Here is a 13135-nt window from a genome sequence, read left to right as displayed (position 1 = left end):
AATTAAAATGCTTGTCCATGACTTATGGACTTATATATATATATATATATATATACACCATGATTCACACCATTGAGGTTATGATTATATATGTTTTTATTTTTCAAGTTTGGAGTAAAAAGCACAAGCAATGGCAATTTGAGCCAATTCAGTGAACAACAAAAGGGAAACAAGCATTCAACAATTATCTTATTTCACCCTGACCCACAGTTTGGACAGTAACACATACACCTTTTGTCTCACTGTCTTACATGAAATCAGACTAAACATTTCCTGTTTTAGGTCAATTAGGAAACCAAAATTATTTCTATTTGCTAAATGCCAGAATAATGAAAGAAGGATTTTTAGACAATTTTTCATTACTTTCTTCAATGTCAGTTGCAATAAAATATAATTCCATATTAGTTTTCATAAATCATAACTGACTTCATTTAAACTGGTTTAAAGAACCATGACACATCAACCAAAAATGTAAGCCACTGTCCCTGTTACCTGTTTGTAGCGATGTAGTAGTTTTTGTTTTTTTTAATTTAGCCTGTCCAAAAGCCTTATAATTATGTTTTGACCAAACCCATATGTTCCAAGACTGCGTTGCATGTCGCTGATGCTGAGAAAGAGACACTCCACCGAATCCATCACACGGACCTGGATTTTTTATTTCAAATTCGAGTAAAAACTACTGTAAGATCTAAAAGTTTTGAATATCAGCATAATGCATGTGGTGTAAATATAAACTTGTCAGTTTTCTGAAAAATGTAGAGTTCTTTTTCTTTGCAGTTACCACAGCAACCATCATCTTTATCACAGAGCAGTGATCTAAACTTAATGAAGGAATTTGAGGATGCACATTTCATCCTTCATCCACACAAGTCAACCCTGAGTTGTGGTAACATATTAAATTACTTTATTGGTTCAAATATAAGACCAAGGATTATTTTTAGTGCAATAATAAAAATAAATAAAATAAATTATTTAAAAAGCACATAAATTATAAGACCCAACTCCCACCATTGTTTATCCATAGTGTGTCAGTACAAAGGCATTTTGAAATAGGGGACTTGAAATACGAGCACACATTCAAACATCACACGTTTATTCAGAATGTAAACATTACCTTGTATTTTGAAAAATTTGGACTTTGGTTTTGAATAGTACAGAAAATAAGGAGTCATGTGACAGCAACATCCCTCTTCCAGCAGGTAGTAGCATCACATACATTTTAACTTACATTTACAACAAACATAACTGTCATGTCTTAAGGCAACAATGGTCAACAGGTATCTTGACAAACAGAAGAGAGGTTCATTATTTCAACAAAGCCAGTTTACATTGTTCTTCATGTACTATGGCTTTAAATGGGTCACATTCTCTACACAGGAGATTAATGGTGTGGTGTCTCCTTGAGCACACTTCAGTTCTGTTTGCAGGATTTCTACAGTTAGGTTAACCCATCCTATTCTGTTACCTTGTTTGCATTGGAAAAGAATAACTTATGCTAATGTGTGCTTGTGAAAAAAGAAATAAAACTGTAATTAGAGCTGAAAGTCAAGACACATTCCGGCTGAGTGGGTATTCATAACTGATAGAGCAATTTACTTATTGTTTTCAAATAAGATAATTTTTCTTTGTATCCCCATGCATGCATTATTATTATTTCTAACATATGCATGGTTTAGACCATTGTTACAATTACAAATAAAATAAATTACACAATTATAATATTAGTACTGGATTCTTTTTAACCCTGATTCAGATTACTTTGGCCTGATGGGGGTCTTCTGCATCCTATTGGTTGAGTGGTTTTAGTTTTAGCATCAATGATAAATGCTTCTTCCATTGTTATTATTGCTCCTCCATGGCTTTATCTAACCAGTCTCTCTCCTGTTCAGAATCAGACTCACTTGCCTCACTTGCATCAGCTGCTAGCAACCTAGAATAGTTTATTCTTCTCTGTCTAGGGGCTTTGACCTGTAGCAGAGCTAGGACAAAACACCAAATTATCAGCCCGAATGCTGCTCCCCTGAACACCCATGCAATGCCAACCTTTTGCACTGCTACTCCTCCTATGACACTGCCCAAACTTCGTCCCAGGTCAAAAGACAAGGCATTATAAACTCTAGTGACGCTCCTCTCGGTCCCTGGTGTGGCGATATCATCACACTGAACCTGAACAGCCCACCACAGACCGCCAAAACTTAGAGTATTTAGAATTTGGGCAGGAAGGACAGCCCAAGGCCCCCAAAGGAATGAAAAGTAGAAAGATTGCACTGCTACAATTGCTGCAGCAAGGACTAGTACCCTCCCAGAACTGAGAATTTTTGATATTTTAACTACAAATAAAGGGAATGACACTTGGCATATGAGTCCAAGTGCTAATGATAACCCCATCTGTAGCTCATTGCTTTCATTATCCTGCATTTCCCAAAGCAAGAAATTTTCCACAGTTGAAATTACTATTCCAACAAGCAAAATTGTAATGGCGCACAGCAAAGCACGGACAGATCCACGCACCAACTGCAGTCCTTTGACCAAACCTTCAGGCTTGGTCCTCTTCTTATTCAGATAGAAAGGTAGAAAACTTGCAACAGGCACAGTTCCAAGAGCCATAATAGAAAAACAAACAAAATGGACCACGCTCCTTGGAGTCTCTGTGGCAAGGAGACAGCTTAACTGACTAACAAGAACTCCACATCCACCAACCCCAAATGCTGCCCCAATTAAACTCCATGTCTTGGAATTACTGTAGCGATCAGAAGCATCTGCAAAATCCAGATATTCAAAAAGCCCATCATCTGCAGTCCACTCTACTGGAGCTAGCGTAACCATTAATACAGAAACAGCTATGAGAATAAGGAAAAATAACTGGTGATGATTGTCCATTACTTTTAAGCTGTCAAAGTTGTTGTCTATTAATTTGGATGGTTTATTAAAATTGCCTTGAAGTCCAACATTAGATTTCCTTTTCCTTATTGTTTGTACTTTTGGAACAGATGTTCTATTTTTTGTTTCTCGAGATGTGTTAGGCACTTCCATAGACATATCGCTGGAATGGGTGCTCTTCAGATTTGCAGTACTTGTCAAACTACTTTTTATTTGATTTCTGTCCGTTGAGCTTTGTGTTGGACTAACCAGTGAAATGCTATTATTGCAGCTTAACCTGTGCACATTCGCAGGTGGGATGAGTGGAATAACCATTGCAACGGTAGCAGAAACCACCAGACAGCTGTTGATCAAAACTCTCCTCTTGTTGTAGTGCTTGGCGAGTAGGCCAGTAAAAGGGCTCCACACTAGTGTTATTGCGTGCTTGGTGCCCATCACGAGACCAGTCTCTGTGGGGGTGATGCCAAGATGACGGAGGTAGAGTGTGAAAAAGGGAAGAAGACATGCTTTGGCAGCTGATACGAGGAAGTTGAAGGCACCAGCCAGAGCCAGAGCACGGGACACGTTGATCTGTCTGTTCCTTCGCATGCTGGTTCAACAACACTTCAGTACTGGTGAAGCAAGAGGCACAGCTGCCATTCAAAACAAATGAAAGGCACTTCAATTAGATGACTCATGTCAGATAAAACTATCACACATGTTAGACATTATTATGATTCACATGAGCACTTATTACTGGGGAAGTAAAATAAGAATACAATTTTAAAAAGCTTGTGTTTGTTTAAACAATGATCTCATTTGAATGGGAGTCCTGTCTGTTCTGAACTTATATATAACTTATATATACATAGCCTACTTCTGTTAACTTCTAAAAGACTTGGGTGTTACCTGTCTAACAGCAAAACCTGTCCAAATAGTCAGCAAGATAGCTATGTGCTAGTCAAGTAGGCTATGTGTGTCGCATTCTCTACAGCAGGTAGGCAAGCCTAATTTGCTTGTAGCAGTTTGGAGAGGTGGAACACGTGTATGGTGTTCCCTGCAAATTGCACTAGTAATTGTTATCCAAATCACCAGTTCTGTGCTAGTGTACACTGCCCACTACTGCGAAGAACGCGGAACCTACATCCGTTTACGTCAGTCTCTTACCTGCCCCGTGTTTATCTCCACATTAAGTCCACGTCATGTTACGTCATACAAAATATCTTATTTTGATGATAGAAGTCTTACCTTTTTCTGGTTAAATTATATGCACTTTGTCGTGCTCGTCATCCATTTGGTTCCATTACAACCACTTTGTCATTTCTCCTGTTGTTTGCCTCTCCGCACCTGCGTGTGCCACATGCACCTGTACCATTGAACTGTACAGACTGGAGCGACTCTTGCCCTAACGCTGTGTACTGTAAAGCGCCCTCTTATGTCTAGGAGGCAGTAGATCCATATGAAATTGATGATTATTTAAAAAAAAATCAAGTTCTTTATTCTTTATACAGACACGTAGGGAAAAAACATAAATTAATCACATATTTTCACAAATCAGTTTGAAGTATTTTAATCAGGTTTAATTAAGTTGTATTTGTAGTCAATTGTTTATTTAATGTACACTCACCTGAAGGATTATTAGGAGCACCATACTAATACGGTGTTTGACCCCCTTTCGCCTTCAGAACTGCCTTAATTCTATGTGGCATTGATTCAACAAGGTGCTGATTCATTCTTTAGAAATGTTGGCCCATATTGATAGGAGCATCTTGCAGTTAATGGAGATTTGTGAGATGCACATCCAGGGCACGAAGCTCCCGTTCCACCACATCCCAAAGATGCTCTATCGGGTTGAGATCTGGTGACTGTGGGGGCCATTGTAGTACAGTGAACTCATTGTCATGTTCAAGAAACGAATTTGAAATGATTCGTGCTTTATGACATGGTGCATTATCCTGCTGGAAGTAGCCATCAGAGGATGGGAACATGGTGGTCATGAAGGGATGGACATGGTCAGAAACAATGTTCAGGTAGCCCGTGGCACTTAAACAATGCCCAATTGGCACTAAGGGATCTAAAGTGTGCCAAGAAAACATCCCCCACACCATTACACCACCACCACCAGCCTGCACAGTGGTAACAAGGCATTATGGATCCATGTTCTCATTCTGTTTACGCCAAATTCTGACTCTACCATTTGAATGTCTCAACAGAAATCGAGACTCATCAGACCAGGCAACATTTTTCCAGTCTTCAACTGTCCAATTTTGGTGAGCTTGTGCAAATTGTAGCCTTTTTCCTATTTGTAGTGGAGATGAGTGGTACCCGGTGGGGTCTTCTGCTGTTGTAGCCCATCCGCCTCAAAGTTGTGCGTGTTGTGGCTTCACAAATCCTTTGCTGCATTCCTCGCTTGTAGCGAATGGTTATTTCAGTCAACGTTTCTCTTCTATCAGCTTGAATCACTCGGCCCATTCTCCTCTGACCTCTAGCATCAACAAGGCATTTTCGCCCACAGGACTGCCGCATACTGGATGTTTTTCCCTTTTCACACCATTCTTTGTAAACCCTAGAAATGGTTGTGCATGAAAATCCCAGTAACTGAGCAGATTGTGAAATACTCAGACCGGCCGTCTGACACCAACAACCATGCCACGCTCCAAATTGCTTAAATCACCTTTCTTTCCCATTCTGACTCAGTTTGGAGTTCAGGAGATTGTCTTGACCAGGACCACACCCCTAAATGCATTGAAGCAACTGCCATGTGATTGGTTGATTAGATAATTGCATTAAGGAGAAATTGAACAGGTGTTCCTAATAATCCTTTAGGTGAATGTGCATATTTTACATTGTAGATATTATTTATTTATTTTAATAGATACATAATCTATTGTTGGTTAGCAGGTGGGCTGACAATATTTAAAATGGTAATGCACAGAATGTAAAATCATGAAAAATGTGAAATAATACACATACAGTAGTTTGCAGTCCCTCAGCTGGTCACACTGCTGAAGGTGTTGATTGGCAGTGATAAGATTTTGTCCACGTATTTGTTAAGAGGTAGATCTTTGGTCATGCTCATGCTGAACCTGGTCCGGATTTTACAACCTGGGTCCACATAAGGCGACACTTCAATCCTGGGAAAGAGGCCTGATAATAAAACAACAAACTACAAAAACACCCAATACATAGCACAGTGGAATTAATTAGTACCTTTGGATGTCACTATATGTCCTGTGGAAGTCCTTATCCAAACACACAACCAGTGTTCGGTTTTCCATTGCTTTGATGCTAATGGTTTTAGTGAAGATCTTCTATTCCCAAAACAGAATAATATCTCACTATAAAGTGTGAATATCTAAAGCTTATACCATCACTAAAGGTTCATGATATATATATATATATATATATATATATATATATATATATATATATATATATATATATATATATATATATATATATATATATATATATATATATATATATATATATATATATATATATATATATATATATATATATATATATATATATATATATATATATATATATATATATATATATATATACGGTGCTGTGGATGTGAATTTACAGTTCAACTGTAAGGTCCTTACTGTGTTCTCCTCTGGGCTCACAGAGTTAAATCTGACAGCAAGATTTCCATCACCTTAAGAAGAAGCCCAGAGGATTATAACAATGCATTTGACAAACACAACCACCACACATCTCCATAAATTAGACTGACCGTGTGTTACAGATGGTTCAGAGGTGATGACAGCACTGCGCGCCATTGGACACAGTCCCTTCAGCTGTTTGCGTTTACTCACAAACATCTTACATCACAAAAAAACAGAAAAACATTATAGACAAATAATTTCATTAGAGAAAGCAAACACAAAAAACGCACCTGTGTGTAACTGACTGACATGAAGCCTCCAAACACCTCAATTGACCTCGTTCTTCGATTGTATGGTTCTATTAAAACACATAAACTTTAGCTTGCAAATAAAGTTGAAGAAAACTAGAATAATTGGTCAAAGGAAAGTATGAAAAGACCCACTGGCACGTTTGTCTTTGAGATGTTTAAACTCTGCCACATCTGCCTCCAGGCTGGACACAAACACCTCTTCTATCACTGAGCTCACCTCATTACTGCAGCGCATCATCTGAGGAAAAAAACTGTGAATCTCACGGAGCTGCAGAAGCTACACTAGCACCGATAAATGCTGGGCTTTAGGTAGTGACATTTCAGATCAGAGAGAGTCCTTTTAGGTTTAAACTGGCAGTCCAAATTAGTGATTCATGTGAGGCTCATTCTGCTTTCTAACTGAATAATTGTCTTGACACCAAATTAATACATAACTTACCTTGTATCTGGGGATACAGATTCATACCGATTATCGACAGACATATACAAAAAGGAGAGATAGAGAGAGATAGAGATACAGTAGGGTCAAAAAAGTTTTTAGTCAGCCACCAATTGTGCAAGTTCTCAAACTTAAAAAGATGAGAGAGGCCTGTAATTTTCATCATGGGTTCACTTCAACTATTAGAGCCAAAACACGGGGAAAGAATCCAGAAAATCACATTGTCTGATTTTTAAAAGAATTTATTTGAAAATGATGGTGGAGAATAAGTATCTGATCAATAACAAAGGTTCATCTCAGTACTTTGTTATATACCCTTTGTTGGCAATGACTGAGGTCAAATGTCTCCACAAGGTTTTCACACACTGTTGCTGGTAGATTGGGCCATTCCTCCTACAGATCTCCTCTAGAGCAGTGATGTTTTGGGGCTGTCGTTAGGCAACACGGACTTTCAAATCCCTCTGAAGATTTTCTATAGGCCGCTCCAGGACCTTGAAATGCTTCTTACGAAGCCACTCCTTCGTTGCCCGGGTGATGTGTTTGGGATCATTGTCATGAAACACCCATGTTTCATCTTCAATGCCCCTGCTGATGGAAGAAGGTTTTCACTCAAAATCTCACAATACATGGCCCCATTCATTCTTTCCTTTACAAAGATCAGTCCTCCTGGTCCTTTTGCAGAAAAACAGCCCCAAAGTATGATGTTTCCACCCCCATGCTTCACAGTAGGTATAGTATTCTTTAGATGCAACTCAGCATTCTTTCTTTTCCAAACACGACAAGTTGAGTTTTTACCAAAAAGTTCTATTTTGGTGTCATCTGACCATATGACATTCTTCCAGTCCTATTCTGGATCATCCAAATGCTCTCTAGCAAACTTCAGATAGGCCTGGACATGTACTGGCTTAAACAGGGGGACATGTCTGGCACAGCAGGGTTTGAGTCCCTGGCGGCGTAGTGTTACTGATGGTAGCCTTTGTTTCTTTGGTCCCAGCTCTCTGCAGGTCATTCTCTAAGTCCTCCCGTGTGGTTCTGGGATTTTTGCTCACCGTTCTTGTGATCATTTTGACCCCACGGGGTGAGATCTTGTGTAGAGCCCCAGATCAAGGGAGATTATTAGTGGTTTTGTATATCTTCCATTTTCTAATAATTGCTCTCACAGTTGATTCTTCACACAAAGCTGCTCACCTATTGCAGATTCACTCTTCCCAGCCTGGTGCAGGTCTAAAGTTTTGTTTCTGGTGTCCTTTGAAAGCTCTTTGGTCTTGGCCATAGTGGAGTTTGGAGTCTGACTGTTTGAGGCTGTGGACAGGTGTCTTTTATACTGATAATGAGTTCAAACAGGTTCCATTAATACAGGCGACGAGTGGAGGAGTCTCTTAAAGAAGAAGTTACAGGTCTGTGAGAGCCAGAAATCTTGCTTGTTTGTAGGTGACCAAATACTTATTTTACTGAGGAATTTACCATTTAATTCATTAAAAATCCTACAATGTGATTTCCTGGATTCTTTTCTCCCATTCTGTCTCTCATAGTTGAAGTGTGCCTATGACCTAAATTACAGGCCTCTCATCTTTTTAAGTGGGAGAACTTGCACAATTGGTGGCTGACTAAATACTTTTTTGCTCCACTGTATTAACAAATAGTATTACTAGTCAGAATGTATTCAAGTCAAGATAAATACCACTGAATTCTAGCTGTTTTTATTTATGTAAGATGTTTTTTGCAGTGTGCCTGAGGCTGGCAGTCCGGCACCACCGTCACCAATGGTTTCCACCCACTACTCAGCCCATTGCCAATCAAGCTAGAACCTCTGCATTACAAAGACTCGGCTCATTCATCCACACACTGCCAGATCGTCAGTTATCCACCATGATCCTATTTTTGGACCAGACCCACACCCGCAGACCACCTCAGCCTCTGACCCAGCTCCCAGCACCCAGCCTTTGTCTTTTTGTCCATAAACTCTGTTAATTTTTTTGTTCACCTGTCTGCACTTTTTTGATCTGCTAGTCGTCTTAATTCTTTATCACTTTGGATCCCAGATCTGTGCCCATTGTGCATTAAATCAACTATTTGATATAAAATACTTCATCTTAATAAATACTCAATGATTTTCAAGATATTCTTACCTTGACTTTGTAAAGTGGCAGGTTAACTTTCTGTAGTCCACAGCGTAGATAGTAAGTAAGAGTGTCCAGAAAAAATAGGTTTTGCTCTGATGGTCTGTTGTGATTCGTGTGGTCCTGAGACAAATGTATCTCATACAGTAAGGTGTTTACATTCTTAAAGCACAATCATTGCTATCAGTCATTACCATTCCAGCATTTGTGGTCATGGCAATTTGGAGGATGTTGATATTGACGTCATACCAGGAATCTACTTTTCCCAAAAAAGAAGCCATAGACAGCCTGGCTTGATCTTGACCTGCGGCGTTCTGTGAAGAGTGCCACTGTCAGGATATATTTGACTATTTCATGAGCCAGTTCTTTTTTGGAAGAAACTCACAGGCTGCAGAGGGACAGATGGCTCTACATCAGTCATTGGAATATAATAGAACTGCAAATTGATCTTCTTAGTAAGCCTTATGTGCTTGGATTCCTTTTCTCTGTTGGAAAGACTGGAATAATTTAGTTGCTCTAAACATAAAAATCCAAGCTAGTATTTCAAGTTATGAAATGCCATCTGACCGAATGCTGAGGTATGCACTGGCCAGTTTGCCCAGGATACGGTCATCTCCCATGACAACAACACGGGCCGTGTGTCGGCATTGCATTCTGCAGGAGGAGGAGACAGTGGAGGAGCTCTCCATCTTGTCATTCATCAGACTCAGCTGGTTGCCAGATTTGGTGGCCTTGTAAGCATTCCTCCTGGACAGAGAGCTCGTGCTTCTCTGAGGAGGCCTCCCTGATTCACTGTTGTGCTCCTTCAAGTTCTTCTCAGTGACACTGTCCTTAGACTGCACTGACACATGCTGGCTTTTATCATCAAAGTCAAAGCTGGAGCTCAGGGTAAAGGTTGTGAGCGCATTCCCTAGGAGAAAATAATGACAGCCAATTAAAAAGGAGCCAAACCAAGACTAAGGACATCCATGTATCTACCTCCACTTCCTCCTGTCAATATGCTTAATCTTTCCCTCACTTGTGAACAAAACTCTTGCCCTTGCTACAGGAACTGATGTTTTCCAGTCGAAAACCATAACCTCAGATTTTGAGGTACTTTGAGGTATTTTATTCCTAGTACTTCACACTCAGCTACAAACCACCCCAGTGCATGCAAAAGGTCCTGGTTTGATGAAGCCATCAGGACAACATTACCTGCAAACAGCAGGGTTCCTGCGGTGTTTTGTTATTTTAGCTTCAAAGAAACACACTTTCTAGAGACATCACATTGCCTATCTGTTACTTGTTCTGTTGGGATAACAACATTGTTTAACAGCAGGAGTCCTTTCAGAAAGTCTTTATAGTAGGTTTTACTGTTGGATAAGAGACTTACACAGATCTTCTTCATCGTTCCATAGAATGAAGTTGATTTCAGGGTAAGGCATGGGTATGGGGTACGCGGTGTTGTCTTCATAGCCTATTGCTGATTTTAAAAAAAGCACATACAATAATACAATACATCTAAAAATATTTTCATATAGTGTAGAGTAGCCTGACCTTTATCAGAGGATATCAAAATATTGGCATAAATGATTTGCAGCTTGTCAGTGTAGTCTCTCAAGCCCTCAGGCCCCTTCTGCACACCCTGCTCCACTGCAAGAACAGTCTCCTGGAAGAAGGCCTCCAGACTCCGCTCTCCTAAGCTCTGGGACAGGCATGGACTAGTACACCTTAGTATCTCCCAGTATTTTTTATCACCCAGTTGTCATTAAAGAGGCAGAGATGCTCACCTCCAGAGCTTGCCACAGCGTGGGGCTGTGACAGTCGGAGCCCAGTCCCAACTGCAGTAACCTCAGCACCATTTTTCTCTTTTGGACCAGAGGATCTCTGAGGGAGTTGCTCACCTCCAGGTCTGCCCTCACTCTGGCCTCCAGTGGGCCTGAGAACAGCTCCGGGTCAGCCAGAAGAATCACTCTATGAGAAAAGACACTTATGAAGGTGATCTGCAGGGAAATATCATGTGGATAATGGACTTAAAACATGCTCATTCCAACATATAAAATGGCTCACCTCTCTTGAAAATTGAAGTAGTCATTTTTGAAGCTCTGCTCTGCAATGACTCTTCTGTGGTACAAAGAACCTGAGGATAAATGCAGTCACAACACTGGACACATGTGCATGGATGCTTTATGCACGGATAATATCCTCACCTGGCGTGAACAGCTCTGTCTTGATGCTTTTCAGTGTGCTCAAGGCCACAGCACAATGAGGGAGTGGTAATATAAGCAGCCTCATCAGACAGCCGTACATGCTCTGGTACAATCTGACTGGGATCACAGCGGGAGACTGAGCACAAGGAAAACAGTGAAGGCATCATATGGACAACAGTGTATTTACTCAGGTCAGTTAAAGATGCACTGTAACTTCTCTGCATACCAGCTTATCTCCATGATGCTATTATTGAGTGGAATGTTACACAGTATGGCATTTACTATCTCAGTGGAAAAAAGACACCACCATGCCAAGTCATAGGTCAACTCTGTGGAGAGGCAACCCCACTTACAGTAAATTACTATACTATACTGTGGCAGGAAGCCAGCAGAAAAGTTACACACACACAATGTTACACAAATTATCTAAATGACTTACATTGTATTAAAAAAAAACAGTTGTACATTGCAAGGCGTGTGTCATGGTTGTACCTGTAAAACCACATAGTAGAGTGTGTGGAGGATGGGAATGATGTGTACATGGGGCTGACACATCTCCTGCCATACAGAAAACACACAAAAAAATTTAATAAAAAGAAAACAAAATTCGACAACAAAACTGGTCTTAAATTAAAAAATATACTTACCTTATCTATGCACTTTTGCAGTTGTTTGATCAGTTTTTTGATCAGTGCGACTGTGCAAGATGGATGGGTCTGGACTTTCTTGTGAAGATTCCACTGAAGCATTCCTTCAGAAACAAAATCATAAAACAAATCCATCAAATTTGCTAAAGCAGGAAAGCTCTTACTTTCTTAAATAGGTAATAAATTATAAAAATGAAAAACAACATAAATCAAAATAAAAAAATATATTCAAAAAATGCTCAAAGAACATATTCCCCAATTCATGCTCTATTAAAAGTAGCAGGTAATGTAATTTTATAGGTCTTATGCACAAAAGTCTTGCATTCAAGGCAAGTGGTAATTACCTTTCTCTGTGGAAGCGTGGCTATTCTCTCTAAACAAAGCTTTTACCATGTTTCTTAAATTGACCTCAACAGATGAGGGGTGTATCTTCTCTGTAATAACTATAAATAAAACATACAAATTATTGAATTACTATTATAAATGTAATATGCACCATGTAAAGTTATCAGACTCACCTGTGGGATTATCCATGGTACAAAGGTGAAAGCTGAAGTCGATTTGCCAAAAGGAAGTTGCTGAATAAAGAATCTGCTTTCGTCTGCTATTTCAACAAACCCCCAAATAAGTACTAGTTATAGATGAGACTAACACACCTGTGTGTGTTAAAATGACTTAAAATGACTGAAAAGAGTACACGCTTGACTCCGACAATGTGAAGTATCCAAATTCCTTAAAAGCTGGTTTGACGAACACAAACAAGGAAGTATTATAAGTGACACATTTTTTCAAAATGATCAGACACAAGTCATATTATGTAACACCCATTGTCAATGAAAAACGTGCATTGTCTTGATATGTACAAAGGTTTTATTGGGTCACATCAAGAATTTTGGAAAATAGACAATGCAACAGGAATCCAAGCATCTGAGTGCTGTATGACAGGAAGAGGA

The 13135-nt window shown here is 39.5% G+C and overlaps 2 protein-coding genes across 2 annotated transcripts; both read right to left on the bottom strand.

Moving 5' to 3' along the window:
* Positions 1-1059: 1059 nt before the first annotated feature.
* mfsd6l (major facilitator superfamily domain containing 6-like) lies at positions 1060-4232 on the bottom strand. The gene is made up of 2 exons (XM_033970754.2): positions 4108-4232; positions 1060-3512 (listed from the first exon to the last, which is right to left on the bottom strand). The coding sequence occupies exon 2, from the start codon at positions 3466-3468 to the stop codon at positions 1843-1845; it is 1626 nt and encodes a 541-aa protein (XP_033826645.1). The 5' UTR covers positions 3469-3512; positions 4108-4232; the 3' UTR covers positions 1060-1842.
* Positions 4233-4588: 356 nt separating this feature from the next.
* On the bottom strand, positions 4589-12884 carry pik3r6b (phosphoinositide-3-kinase, regulatory subunit 6b). Its single transcript, XM_055223718.1, has 19 exons — positions 12701-12884; positions 12527-12625; positions 12183-12286; positions 12028-12093; positions 11536-11671; positions 11396-11465; positions 11116-11299; positions 10883-11030; positions 10719-10808; positions 9914-10256; positions 9732-9831; positions 9541-9660; positions 9356-9469; positions 6920-7025; positions 6767-6834; positions 6605-6692; positions 6474-6526; positions 6070-6170; positions 4589-5993 (listed from the first exon to the last, which is right to left on the bottom strand). The coding sequence occupies exons 1-19, from the start codon at positions 12714-12716 to the stop codon at positions 5849-5851; spliced, it is 2151 nt and encodes a 716-aa protein (XP_055079693.1). The 5' UTR covers positions 12717-12884; the 3' UTR covers positions 4589-5848.
* Positions 12885-13135: the final 251 nt, after the last annotated feature.

The sequence above is a fragment of the Periophthalmus magnuspinnatus genome, chromosome 8 (assembly GCF_009829125.3).
Source record: "Periophthalmus magnuspinnatus isolate fPerMag1 chromosome 8, fPerMag1.2.pri, whole genome shotgun sequence".
In the NCBI taxonomy this organism is placed as follows: domain Eukaryota; kingdom Metazoa; phylum Chordata; class Actinopteri; order Gobiiformes; family Gobiidae; genus Periophthalmus; species Periophthalmus magnuspinnatus.
The sequence above is the reverse complement of the archived record's forward strand: the minus strand, read 5'-3'. Positions and strand labels throughout refer to the sequence as shown.

Coding starts and splice junctions, on each gene's coding strand:
- mfsd6l (XM_033970754.2), bottom strand. CDS start 3,468: ATGCGAAGGAACAGACAGATCAACGTGTCCCGTGCTCTGGCTCTGGCT.
- pik3r6b (XM_055223718.1), bottom strand. Junction 11,672..12,027: donor TCTACTATGTGGTTTTACAG/GTACAACCATGA, acceptor CCTTGTGCTCAG/TCTCCCGCTGTGATCCCAGT. Junction 11,466..11,535: donor GACAGAGCTGTTCACGCCAG/GTGAGGATATTA, acceptor ATTTATCCTCAG/GTTCTTTGTACCACAGAAGA.